This window comes from Lytechinus variegatus, chromosome 5 (genome assembly GCF_018143015.1).
Source record: "Lytechinus variegatus isolate NC3 chromosome 5, Lvar_3.0, whole genome shotgun sequence".
NCBI classification, from domain to species: domain Eukaryota; kingdom Metazoa; phylum Echinodermata; class Echinoidea; order Temnopleuroida; family Toxopneustidae; genus Lytechinus; species Lytechinus variegatus.
Window position 1 is genome coordinate 48317021 of NC_054744.1, and position 13423 is coordinate 48330443.

Below are 13423 nucleotides of genomic sequence, written 5' to 3' on the forward strand. Positions count from 1 at the left end.
AAGATCTTGCATATTAAGAGTGACATTGTGAGAAAGTATAGAAATTCAGCTTTGTAATGATATATATTCTAGATATCTTTCAGGCTCAGAATAAAAAGTTTTGCACAATTTTCAAAAGAAAACGGAGGAAGAAGATTCAGTTTTGATGCACATCTTCAGGCCTGAAATTCTCTCATCTATCAAAATATTTTATACAAAATAAGTGACCTACATGAAAGAGAAACATTTTACTCTGTCAAATTTTGCAGATATTTCATTTGACTAGAGGATGAAGTAGGTAAATTCTTAAGAGAAAGAAAATATCACAATTGAAGACATTTTGCAGGAAGGAGGATTCAGCCATAAGAGGATATGGATGAATCTGGCCTATTTGCTCATTACCATAGGAACCTGTGGTGTGACTGTACACGTTGATGTCATTTGTAACAGTTGTAACTACTTGAATTATTGTTTAACGATAGAAATCCTTAAAAAGTAGTGAGGATCAAATCACTTTCTAACACAACAGAAGCCTTTCTTCATTTTTCACAATATTCTCCATTGTAATGTTGTTTTAACAGGAAGATTACATTGCAACAATTTATCAAATAAGAAAAAATACTTCTGCCATTTCTAAGAACAAAATGTACACAATTTTGCAGTCTACTGATTTCCTGGAGAAATTAGGCCTAATATGGAATTCATGAAGAAGCATTGAAGAAACTGTGCAGAGGTCAAAGGTCAACAATTACAGGTCGCTGGAGGTGTCGCTACGGATATCAAAGTCATATTCATCAGACCCTGCCAAGTTGTCAAACTCAATGGAATCGATGTCCACATCAGGAACCTGCATGGAGATATAGGATGGATGAAAAGGAGAATTCAGTGGTTGCTCATGCACTTCATTCAAAATAGAATAAATGCACTTGATTCCCCCATCACCAAAATATGGAATGCATAGCAAGTAATCACAGCAAAGTATTAAAGCTTTTATATGAAATGCAGTTGTATGTGCTTAGATGCAGTGCAGTGATGCTTTACAAAGGTAGGCAACTGGGAAAAAAAGTTTCATGACAATTATAGACCCTCCTAATTCATGAATTGAAAGAAATATAAAATATGAAAACACAGATATACACGCCGTTCGGTATACAAGGTATTAAAGAGAGAGAGAGGGGATACATATTTCTACAATCCCAAAAGATTTTACTTAAGACAACATTACCTGAATATCATTTCACAAAATATCTTCAAATACCTGACCAGTTTAACATGTTTTATATCTGTGAAATATTCACACCAAACATTTTTTTTTGCTGCTTGGTTGAAAATTGAGAGGAAATGGGCTTTAGAGACAACTACTCGTCTTGTTTTAACTCCAGAATCTAAGAACATACCCCGGAGGGGCCACTTCCATTGACGAATGGATACCATGCGCGACCACAGGGTCTTGAAAAGCACCCTAAACACGTACATGTATTTTCCATATTCTGAAAATGCACCCCTTAACAAGTATTGGCATGTGAAACCCTATCCTTAACAAGTATTGGAAACAAATACTATTGGTAAGTATTCCCAGAATTGAGCCCCTAAACAAGTACAGCAATGTATTTTCCATATTCTGAAAATGCACCCCTTAACAAGTATTGGAAACAAAACGATACTCTTGGCAAGTGTTCCCCGAAATGAACCCCTAAACAAGTACAGCGATATTTTATTGTTATGTCACGGGTCCGTCGGTCGTTTTACCTTTACACACCATTATTTTGGTTTAGTACGGCCCCACCTTCCACACCTCACGCAAATCGGACTCTAAACACGAAGTGTTGGGGCAAAAAGGACATCCTTTATAAACCATTTTGATTTTGTTTCATCATCCCCGCATAGTTGACCCTAAACACGTATATTTTTCCGAGCGAAATAGATACCCTTTTTTCAATATATTTGTGTTTTTGACACCCTTATCACGTTACATACGTAACGTGCCCTATCTTGAAAAAGACATCCTTTTTACGTGTTTTTTTTTTTTTAATGGCATGGTATCCACTCGTCGATGTAAGTGCCCCCCCCCCCCCCCCGGGAACATAACCCTTTTTTTACTTCCCTTTGGACTTATAACAAATGTATGACATCCAAGTGGCATGTGCCCTGCATTACTTGCCCCACATATGATAAAGATAATACAGCAACATGGTTAAATACTGAAAATAGAGTAAGAAGGGGAAGAATCAGACAGATTTGATGACAGAGAAAGTTATATGAAATGGTGAAAACGCCACACATGAAAGCAATGATGGATGGTGACATAATATATGTCGGTCCCAGACCAACATGTAGATACATGTAATCAAATTTGATTGATAAACGTACAGGGCAACGGAACTGTTTGAAAGTTGAGGGTTGGCTGACCATGCAAAAATTCATAATGAGATGGTCATTCTAACGTTTCTGGAAATGGTTTTGGAAAAAAAAGTGGAGGGGCTTTTTACTAGAACTTTTTTCCTTCTGTTCATCTTTCTGTCTTACCTTTTCTTTCCTTCCTTCTTTCTTTTCATCCTTTTCTGTCTTGCTTTCTCCCTTTCCCTCTTACTTTTTTTTCTTTCTTATATTCTTCCTTTCCAACATTCTTTCTCAATTTTTCTATCCTACATTCTTTCTCAATTTTTCTATCCTTCCTTCTCACCTTTTCTTTCTTCTTCATTTTTCCACCCTCTTTCTTTATCTGATATTCAATACCCCCCAAATTTTCACATGAAATCAAATCATTGCAACTTTGATGAATTTTGCTAACAGTACCCACGTGCAAACAGAAATGATATTAAAAAAACACACACACACACATCAATGTACATTCTTTTTTACCTTCTGAAGCATTGAAGATAGTAGCCATAATACAAAATGGTGCAGATAAGGGAATGTAAAGTAATAGATCACCAAATGAAAAAATAGATCAAGTGAAAAATGTCTTTTTGTAACAAAATCAAATATGCAACTTTTGCCAATTCAAATATTAACTGACATGTCAAATGACAAATGAAAAAAAATAACCAGCAAAAAAAAAAAAGTATTTCACAAATGTTGTGCTTACAGGCGACATTTATGTGTTAAACATGATTCTGTTTCAACAAAATGAAAGTTGATGTATAATAATGTTTTGATATGATGTGAAAAGAAACACATAGTTATGGAATAAAAATAACTATTTTTTTAGAAACTGTGCATTTAATATGGTAAGATACACCATGTATGCTTTTATGAAATACAGGTTTTCCAGTCAACATGAATCATTAAAAATGGGAATTTAGGAATTACAATTAACAAAACCAATAGCCTATGGGGCAGCTGTTCTCTTGGTATAATCATCACATCTTTGAATATTCACAATTCTGTTATTTCCTTGACAAATTTTGTCAAACCTTCTTAATTTCAATAAAAATATGTTTCTTTCAGTTTTCTGCTTTTATTGTAACCAATACCCTTTATCTTCATTTTTTTTGTTGGGGGGGGGGGGGGAGGGGATGGGCACATACAGGTCACACAGGTGTAAAACATGAAACCATCCTTTAAAAATGACAACACATAGAAATGAGTACAATTAATCCAGTCTTTAATATACTTTATTTATCTTGGAAGAGTTTGTTGTATTTCAGCATTTAATGAAAGATATTAAAAAATAAATGACCCAACCTTACCCCCCCCCCTCAAAAAAAAGTATACAAATGAATAAAATTTTCAAAATACATTACGGAAGAAAATGAATCCTTAAAACTACAAAATCAGCACATGCAAAATTGTTGACTTGTCAAAAAAAAAAAACAACACCCTTAATCCACAGATGAAGCATTAAGAAGTTGATTTGAAAGTAATTATAATTGTATTAATAGTCAACCTTAAAATAAATGACAATTTATGGACTGTTTGATACATTTGATTCATCACCTCAAAAGCAAACAATAATTTTTTTTTCATAGAAAAAAGGTAAGCCAAGGCAACCAAAATATAAAAATACTGACATGTGCTATAAATCTGTGCATGCATACAAACATAGTGAAAGTTGCTTGTGAAAATGATCAGCATAAATACACCTCACAATTGCACAACAGAAACAAAATGAGTGCACTTCTTTTATTTTTCATAGATAAAATGATAAAAATGTAAAATCCATGAACATTTTGAAATTATCATAAATTCAAAGTTTTAAACACTACCTAGAGCTTTTATAAGTCATACTCTTAATGTCAGAATCAATAAGAATATCATTCCTTTGAAAAGACTGAAATAAATGTCTAGATGGTCTTGTGAAAACAATTTTATACAATAAAAAAATAATTATGTCATTACAAAAATCTAATAAAGCTGTTTCATCTAGCAAAGTTATTTAAAATAAGACTGATATTTCAGAATTTGGTGTTAAAATATAACAATGTATGTAGTATGCAGCAATTTGTAAATTTTCAATTTTCATTTCATTGTGAAATCAATTTAACATACAAATTTGGTAATGGTATCAAAATATAATAATGTACAGTATGTACATGTAGTATGCAGCAATGTAAATTATCTCTAGGCTAATTCATATTACAATTTATTTCAATTCAAAATGAGAAGATTCATGAAGTAAAACCAAGATTTTATGCATCAATTCTTTATTTCACTTAAAATTCCCCCTTTTCAGGTTTTAAGTTATATTCATTCCGACATCAGTCTCATGTAACAATGCTGCAGCTTCCAACTAGAATACATGCATACTTGATACTTCCTGAATCACAGTGATTCAAGGATAAAAAAAAACAGCTTACACAAGAAATTAACAAGCTTTTAACAGAGAAATTTTCACCTAAATTTTGATATTTCATTCACATACATGTAGTTGCATAATTTTGATGCTGTTCACATAAAATGGCACATTTGTGTGGACAGAAAATCAATTCTGTGTCCTGGCATTTTTTTCTTAAAATCTGAACTAGAATTCCCCATTTGATAGAAAATCAAACTTTAAGGTGATGAAAAGTGAAAATGATGAAACCAGTCATTGATCAGTCTGTGACAGACATAGCCCTTGATGTGATAGAGGGATGACGGCAATGATGAGAGGCAGGATGGGGTAAAGACATCAATGAAGATGCAGTGAAATCGATACGAGAGTGGTGCTTGGTGGAGCGATCTGGACCCGTCACCTTGATGCGGATGTGAAGGGAGGTTGTGATGTAAATGGACTGGACTAGGACATGCAGGGAGCGTTGGAGCTCCTTGAATGGACCTGCCCTGATCGACCCTGCCTCAAGGACGGCTTGCTTCAACGCATCCTTAGAATCATATGGGTGCATGATCTTATCACAGTTCAGGGTATCATGTGAGCGATGTGGGCCGGTTTGCTTCAAACCGGTTGGGGAAGTGTCATGAGGAGGACGCCATGCCATACCTGGTGCCACGCCCTGCAGCAGGTCTACAGTGGCTAGTCATTGGGATCGGGAGCCATTATTGGTGTAGGTGTGATCCCCAAGGGGCGATGGGGTGCTTTCAGCGACATGTCCATTGGACGTGGAAGAAGAAGTGTCTAAGTATTGTCTCACCTGTTGGGGTACCTGCGGATGGTTGAAAAATCAAGGATGGCAATGTTTGATAGATGGTTCTACAGAGCAGGCTCCGATGAGTGCTCCTGCTCTTCCTACAACATTCACTGGTATCATTCTATCACACCATACACTCTTCATCAGCTCAATCACTCTTGCACTCATGCTCTACTTTCATCCTTCTCTTCAAGTATTTGCTATTTCTATGAAGTATGCCGTTAGTAATCTTGAAAGGTGTGCAATTGCGACCATATTGCACAATCCTCACCTGAACCCCCCCCCCCATGCTCTACAATATTCTTAGTTATATATACCCCCAGTAGGACATTGTAATATTATGTATCATTATAATCCATGGGAAATGCTTTGAAATTGAAGGAACCACATGATCCTTGACGGTTGGTTGAATTAATCATTATGTGAATTACTATTTTGAATTTTTTCATGCTCCATTACTTACACCTATCATTTCTTTGTTACACAGCATTCGAGCCCTACTACATGTATAACTACAGAAATTATTAATATGATGCAGTACAGCTTTGCCTGTTATTTTTTCCAGTGCTCACAACATACTGTACTTTGCAATCTACTGTTCAATTCCACAATATCATCTTCACAAATTTATCATTTTAACATGTCAAGCCCATAACAGCTACCTATGTTTGTTGTGTCTAGAAATTTATCTTATCATTTACTAGTTTCGTATAGTGGCTAGTTGTTTAGATTATAGAACCATTTTAATGGGTAGAAACTGACTTCCTTTCATGAATATTGCTGTATCTTTTTTTTCTTCTTGAATCCTGTTTTTCATAGCTTTAGTATTAAAGGAGCATAAATGTGAGCTAAATATCATCGAACATTACAATATCATACAAGCTTAGTAATTAAAATGCATTTCTACTACTTAGAATTTAAACATGGCATTTTTCCGGCTGTTAGGAACTAAATTCTAATATAGCACCCTCTCTTGGAGAAGTTTATACTTTTCATTTAAAATAACTGTTCGAGCCTTCGCATAACATATTAATTGGATATTAGTTTAAGACTACTGATGAAGGTTATGTCCTCAAATTTTAAGCCCATTGACCCATTTCATGCTTAAGATTTTAAGGGGGGGGGGGATTTACCAAAAATAAAGTTTGTCTCCTTTATCTTATAAAACAACGGGTCAAATTTTCTAGGATATCTGAGTCAGAAGTTTCAAAATGTAAAATCAATAGTTGGTTAGATAAGATGATATGGTATCAATTATTGATGTAATGCTACAACTTTGCTGATAATCTCGATTCAATGCTAAGACCTTGCTGATATAATGGCAAGGTTAAACAAAGAAACATCAGCATTTCTTTCTATTCAAGGTTTTAGAACTTTGACCTGTAGTAGATACCTTTCATGCGACTTTCAAGATTGTGCTGATGAGTCAATAGTAACAGGATATTGTTGTCATTCAAGTTTAATCAGGTGATTGCAATATTGTTTCACAATGCATAGGATTTATTTACAACCAATTTTAATTGTGCTAATTTTGTATTGTACTATTGCAAAACTTTTTAAAACATTCTCTCACTGTCAGATACATGTAACTGTTGATTATTGTACTAAAAAATATAAATGAATACTGAATCTGAATAAGAAATGGGTTTCAATAAATACTTCATGTACATGTAAGCAGTAGTTATTTCAAATAAAATGTAATTATACAATGAAACCTTGTCTTAATGAAGGAATAAATCCAACAGCTTATCATGTACATGTACATTGTAAGATAGTGGAATACAAGTGCATGAACCAGTTGTGTACCATCTTGCATAAGAGTTTGACAAATCTGATGTGATCAAATTTCAAAGATATGAGAGAAAGCCATGTTTGATGTCAAAAACACAATAATCGTTCTGTTTTCGAGGAAATATTTTTCATTTTTGTGAAAACAGCAGTGGCCCTTGAACATTAAAATCTTTGCCAAAATAGTGTATATAAAGTATTTTGCATGTTGACTGAAAGAATCATTATAAATTCTGAACTTTTAGGGTATTTAAACAGTGAAGAATCTTGTATTCTGGGAATAATTTGTTGCAATGTACTACTTGCAAATACAAAGATACACTCAACCTTGTATCCCGCCAGATGGGGTAATCAAAGTGAGGACCTGCTCAATATTCAAACCTGGCAATGAATGACTCGATTAGACACTGTCATGGATATGCATGTTTAGCGGGGCCTTTTATTTTATTTTGAGTCAAAATAGACTGGAGAGGCTAAAGAGGCATAGAATAGCAGCACGCAAATTCACAGGTTCACCATGCAACAAAATCAAAGCAACTGAACTAAGCTCAAGCAAGCAAAAAATAAATAAAATATAAAACCAAATCAGAAACAGATACTGTGGAAGTTGATGAGAATAAAGATGGAATGACAGATATAAAATTAATAGATACCACATACATACCATTGAATATAGATGATAAGTTTAATACATTCTAATTACTAGAATTAAATGAAATATAGTTGTTCAACTAGCCCCCCACCCCTCCCCCTTTTCATTCTAAATCTTGAAAATTTGGGGGATGAAACGGGATAAGACAAATATCCCAGGTCTTTGGTTATACAGATGTAAACATGCCCTCTCTTTATCATCAAAACCTTGACAGATTTCTTTTTTAAAGACAAATATTCCAGAATATAGATGGTAAGCATTTGAATAGGATAACAGCCAATTAAAAATCATTATTTTGTAGGCTTTTAAAATTAAGATCAAAAGGCTTTTTCATTGTCAGTGGGGTTTGACTCTGAAATAAAAATGCACATATTCCTTACTATTTTAATTTATCTTTTAGTTTTAAAAATCCTAACAAGTTTTCAGTACAATTTTTTTTTGCTCAGAACTGGACTTACACGATTACAACTCAGGAATTTCCACTTGTTACAGTTTGGAATTATCTTCATTTAATCTTTTTTTCGTATAATAAATTTCTATGATTTGAATGAGGAAGAGGGGAATAGGACCAGACTTGAATGGTTAACAACTGATAATGAATGAATAATACCATAACACAGAATGATAAACAATATTTAAACACTACAAAAGTTAAGACTCATTCACAAATGCTGTGTAAACCAGAGATGCTTGATTTAATATAAAAAAAGAGACAACTGGCCTGAAAAAATGGACCTCCCATCAAAATCCACTTTGCCCCTCCCCCCCCCCCCCCCCCCCCCCGAAAGGAAACAATGCACCAAATCTATAAATTCTTGTATTTAACTCTGCATATGCCAACAGTATCTTACTGTTCCATTTTTTTCAAAGAGAGCAATTTTGCAAAAGATAAAGAGCTTTGAATAGTATTTGCCTTTATCTTGAATTTATAGCGAAAATGAAAAATGAATACACTGAGAAATCTCTTTACAAAGTTTCAAAGCTTTAAATTGGCAATAAAGTCTTTGAATTTGCAATAAAGAAAGGTATATCATAAAATTATCTCAACTCTCTACAATGAGAATGAGTTTGTCGTTCCAACAGGTATTCATAAAAGTGATTAACATTCAACGTGGTTTACACAAGCATTTGCAAACAATATATGGCAAGAAATGAAGACTCACCAGCCACTGAAGTGGTGTTGAAGAGACAAGGAAATCAGCAACAGACATGGAGATATCAGACATCTTGTTCAATTGTTGTTTAGCAGTCACAAGGACATTGGCTGGTAGATCACGGATCGTCTGCACCTACAATCAAAGTTATCTCATTTTACCAATTTGTTGAAGAAATTTCTTTTGAAACAAATAAATCCCTTGATGTGAAAGCTAATTGAAACTTCTAAGCAAAACAAATGAACTATCACTACTATACCTGTATAATTATGTCCATAGCAAGAATTTCCAAAACACAATGGTTTCCCTGTGACTGTGAGTAAGCTACTACATGTTTATATTAATACTTATATGCCAAAATACTGACAATGTAATATCGAAGTTTGAATTTTTTTATTGGAATAAAAACAACACTACTATTAAAATAATAAAATTTGAAAGATAGAAAATAAAAATAATTCTTTAAATGAGTAGCTTCAAAATAATCCCTTTGTCATGATATCTAGATGGATAAAACTGAGCTAGATCATTTCTCCAATAAAATTAAAACTTACCTATAATACTCTTCTTCAACTTCTAAAAGGAACTACATGTAAAAGTTCTTAATACATCATAAGTAGGACAAGAAACAAATCTTTGGGGGGGGGGGGGGTTGTCGATGATTTGAGGATACCAGTAGTCAAAATCATTAGATGCTTCCACTTTTATTTGAGGGCTGATGAGGGATAATAAACCATTGAAGAGAAACAGGGGAAAGGGGAGGAGGTAGAATGAAGATAGCTTTCCATCAATTCAAAGAGGGGATAATATCTTGCCATGAAACAGTGACTGATCAAATGATAAGGGAATCTATATGAAATGAATGACAAACAATACGTTGAGAAAGCAGTGCATCTTCTACAATTAATCCAGGAAATGTTGAGATTCATTTATGTTAAAGCTAAAAATGTGAACTCTGTATCTTATCTCCTAAAGCAACCTGTTATTTATTTATTTTATTTATTTGAACATACTCCTTTGAATAGGAGGCACTCATAGAATATGGTGCGTTCATCCAATTAAAAAGAAACAAAATATATACAATCAATTAAAACAAGCAATTAAAACATAAAAAAAAACAAAATTATCAATCCCTTTACCCCAAATGTAACACACTATTCAGACAAGGCTGAAACCGAGAAGGGGACAGAATCCACCCCCCCCCCCCCCCCCCCGGCAAATCAACAATGATAATTGATTGCTGGTTGGATTGGACCTTACCTCTTCCAGTGAGTTATAAAGGGCATCAGCAAGCTCACGACCTTCCTCTACCTTGCCTCTTAGATTCTGTGGTAGAAGACGAACACAGCCTGCAATGTTACCACTCAAGACTTGTAGACGACCAGCAAGATTGCGAGCAATGGCTAAGGTCTTCTGTTCTCCGTTCTAAAGAAGCACGATAGAAATTATTTTTCAATATAACATTAATAACAAGAATTTAAAAGAAAAAGAAACATTTTCAGGATAACACGATCAGTATAAACTGATTCATAACCTAGACCTGATATAATACAATTTTACAACAAATAAAAAAAAATCATCAAGTAATAACTTGTATTCCTTCAATTACAAAGGACTATTATACATGCATACTTCAAATTTCTTCAGAAGTTTTCATTTAAATGGGGTTGTTTATTTTTCAATTATTGATTTCTTTGGCTTCTTTGGCACTGATTTGTGGAGGCCTTGCAGTGGGCTGATCATGGCTAATGATGATAATGATCATAAACTTATTATCAAAGACAAAAGGATTTTAACTTACCACAGCGTCAACATCCTTCTTGGCATCACTCTCTTCTTCCAACGTCCAGTCGTCCCAGGTTTTAGAGACAGTTTGATGGGTGGTCTCAATCCGAGACTGGACAGCCTTGTTAGCTGAATCGATGTTTGTACGAGCATACTCGATCTGATCAAGAAAAAAGGTTGAAAAGGGGGATAAATTGATTGTTAAAGTTGATTGCATAATAATAACATAAAGAAGGGAACACATTAATTTGTTGTTGAAGCATTTGCTTGCTGACCGGGTTTGTCCCTTGAATTGTCGGTGAAAGGAGCAGCAAGCAGGAGGGCACCAGGCCTAATCAGGATGTAGCTAGGAATTCTAAAGAGTGATCCAAATTGTATTCTAGATAATGTGTGTACTTTTTTTGTACCATATAATTCAAGATCTTGAAGGCATCAAGAGAGGAGTAGTGGGAGCATGATAGTAAAATTATAACAAACTTTCTGATTACAATTATTGAGGAATCTCAATACAATCTGACAATACATTGATCTTTTAAGTAAAAATAATCCTTACAATGCCTATGGGAAATACAGAGATGGGAATTACAGAGATCAGATTCAACAGGATATGTTCCAATCCCACTTACCAAGTCTACAGTAAAGTGCAGTTTATCAAGCGTCTCCTGACTACGCTTCTGAGCATAACGGACATTACGCATGGCTTTGTTGACAACACGACGTCTGACCTTGTTGGACACACGGCTTGCTTTCTGGACAGTCGCCTCAAGGGGCTTATCCTCAGGGATATGATCTTCAGGTTCAACTCCAGCAGCAGCTAAAGCTTGGTCTGGGACCTGCACCTCACCGTTGTTAGCGGCTAGGAGATAGACGAGAGACAAAAGAATTTGAAAAACTGGACACAGGTCTAAACTATTATCAATGGTCTAATGATTGGACAATGTGAGAAAATATGAATGACACAAAAATGAAAAGATGAAGAGATGAAAAATAAATGGGAACATAAATTTCACTAATTTCACTTTTAAAGGTAAAATTATTGTGCAAAGATGAAAAAAAAGAAGAAATGAGGCAATAATAATGATGTGATCCCTACATGGGGAAATCCCAAGATTACTTTTGACTGCATTGAATTGTTTAACCAAACCAAATCCTACAGAACAATTTATATTTCATACAAATATGAAACCATACAATTACAAAACCATTTCTTTATTATTCTAAATGTAACACACACGATGTGTGTCTCTTGACTACTTACTGTTTTCATCAGGAAGGTAGTAGTCCACTGCAAACTCAGAAAGCAGTAAAGCAGTGTCCACTCCAGTGGTCAGTGCCTTCCCAAGTCTGGTCAGTAGAAGGTTATTGATGCGATCTGAACCAGCTTTCTTGGTATTCTCAATCATCTTCTTAGTGCCATCCTGGAGATTCATCATCATCTGATCAAGACAAAACAAGCAATTCAAGAGGAATGGTAAATATGTGGATGATTAGAATAAGAAGTAATTCACAGTTTCATAAACATAGGGGGGAAAGGTCCTCTGCTCACATGCCCAACATTGTGGAATAGACTTCTTAACACATACAAATTTGTATCTCTGCTGAATCATTTAAACTCTGGGCAAAAAGTTTCTATTTTCTTCCTAACTTTCTATGAGCCTTAGGCATTCTGGTCTGCCAAGAGGATTTTGGCACTATGAAGTTGCATTATTACTATTTAGATGTTATGAAAAACTTGAGTTTTCAAATGTAAAGATTCAAGATTGAACTTGTATCATGTAGATAAATAGGTAACGTGAGTAGCATGACAGGGCTATAGGCCTATACATGTACTTTCAATATAGCAATAAAAACATAACAAAATCTTGCTTAAATTCATCATAGATGTCTTCAAATCCAGAAATGATACAAGTAAAAATGAATTCATGACATCAAGTTTGCATATCACAAGACAGTATACATGTTAACATTGGAAACGAAATGATGCCTTTCAAGTTTGATACAGTACATACCTTCTCTGGTGATTCAGTGATGACTGGGACCTTCTCTTCAAGTTTATCCATCTGCTGGTTAGCATATTCATTAACAGCAGAAACTGAAGAAAAGATAAACATATTGAGGTGCATATTAAATACTGACCTCCAGAATTGACCTATGCCTTTCACACTAATCATAATCAGCAATATTACCATCAATTGAAGTGAAATATATATCATGTAACTCATGTACTAATTCATTGAGGGGGGTAAAGGTGATTACCACAGTAGAAGATGAATATGGCCAACTCATTCAACAAGGACAAAAAACTGTATTAAAACATTTGGACTACCATCAGAGTTGTTGCCTAATCCTAATGACTCATTTTAAATAGTTCAAAACCACAACAAATTATTTGATTTCCTGTGAATGCCTACACAAGTTGAAGATCACCTTAAGCTGTAGATAACAATTTGTTTCAAGCAGGAGAAAATCAATTTTATCAATATGGGATTTGATAT

The 13423-nt window shown here is 34.4% G+C and overlaps 1 protein-coding gene across 4 annotated transcripts in view; it reads right to left on the minus strand.

Moving 5' to 3' along the window:
• Nucleotides 1-741: 741 nt before the first annotated feature.
• LOC121416348 (perilipin-2-like) overlaps nucleotides 742-13423 on the minus strand; it is a 40621-nt gene continuing 27939 nt past the window's right edge. For 3 of the 4 annotated variants that reach the window (XM_041609918.1, XM_041609916.1, XM_041609919.1), the window contains exons 3-9: nucleotides 12938-13020; nucleotides 12187-12364; nucleotides 11555-11784; nucleotides 10945-11088; nucleotides 10404-10568; nucleotides 9153-9278; nucleotides 4872-5564 (exon numbers count right to left, since the gene is read on the minus strand). In XM_041609918.1, coding sequence (XP_041465852.1) covers nucleotides 5439-5564; nucleotides 9153-9278; nucleotides 10404-10568; nucleotides 10945-11088; nucleotides 11555-11784; nucleotides 12187-12364; nucleotides 12938-13020 — 1052 coding nt within the window. In that variant the 3' untranslated portion in view covers nucleotides 4872-5438. Of the gene's footprint in view, nucleotides 827-4871; nucleotides 5565-9152; nucleotides 9279-10403; nucleotides 10569-10944; nucleotides 11089-11554; nucleotides 11785-12186; nucleotides 12365-12937; nucleotides 13021-13423 lie in introns of those variants that run through there. The other variant, XM_041609917.1, reaches the window with a different exon arrangement.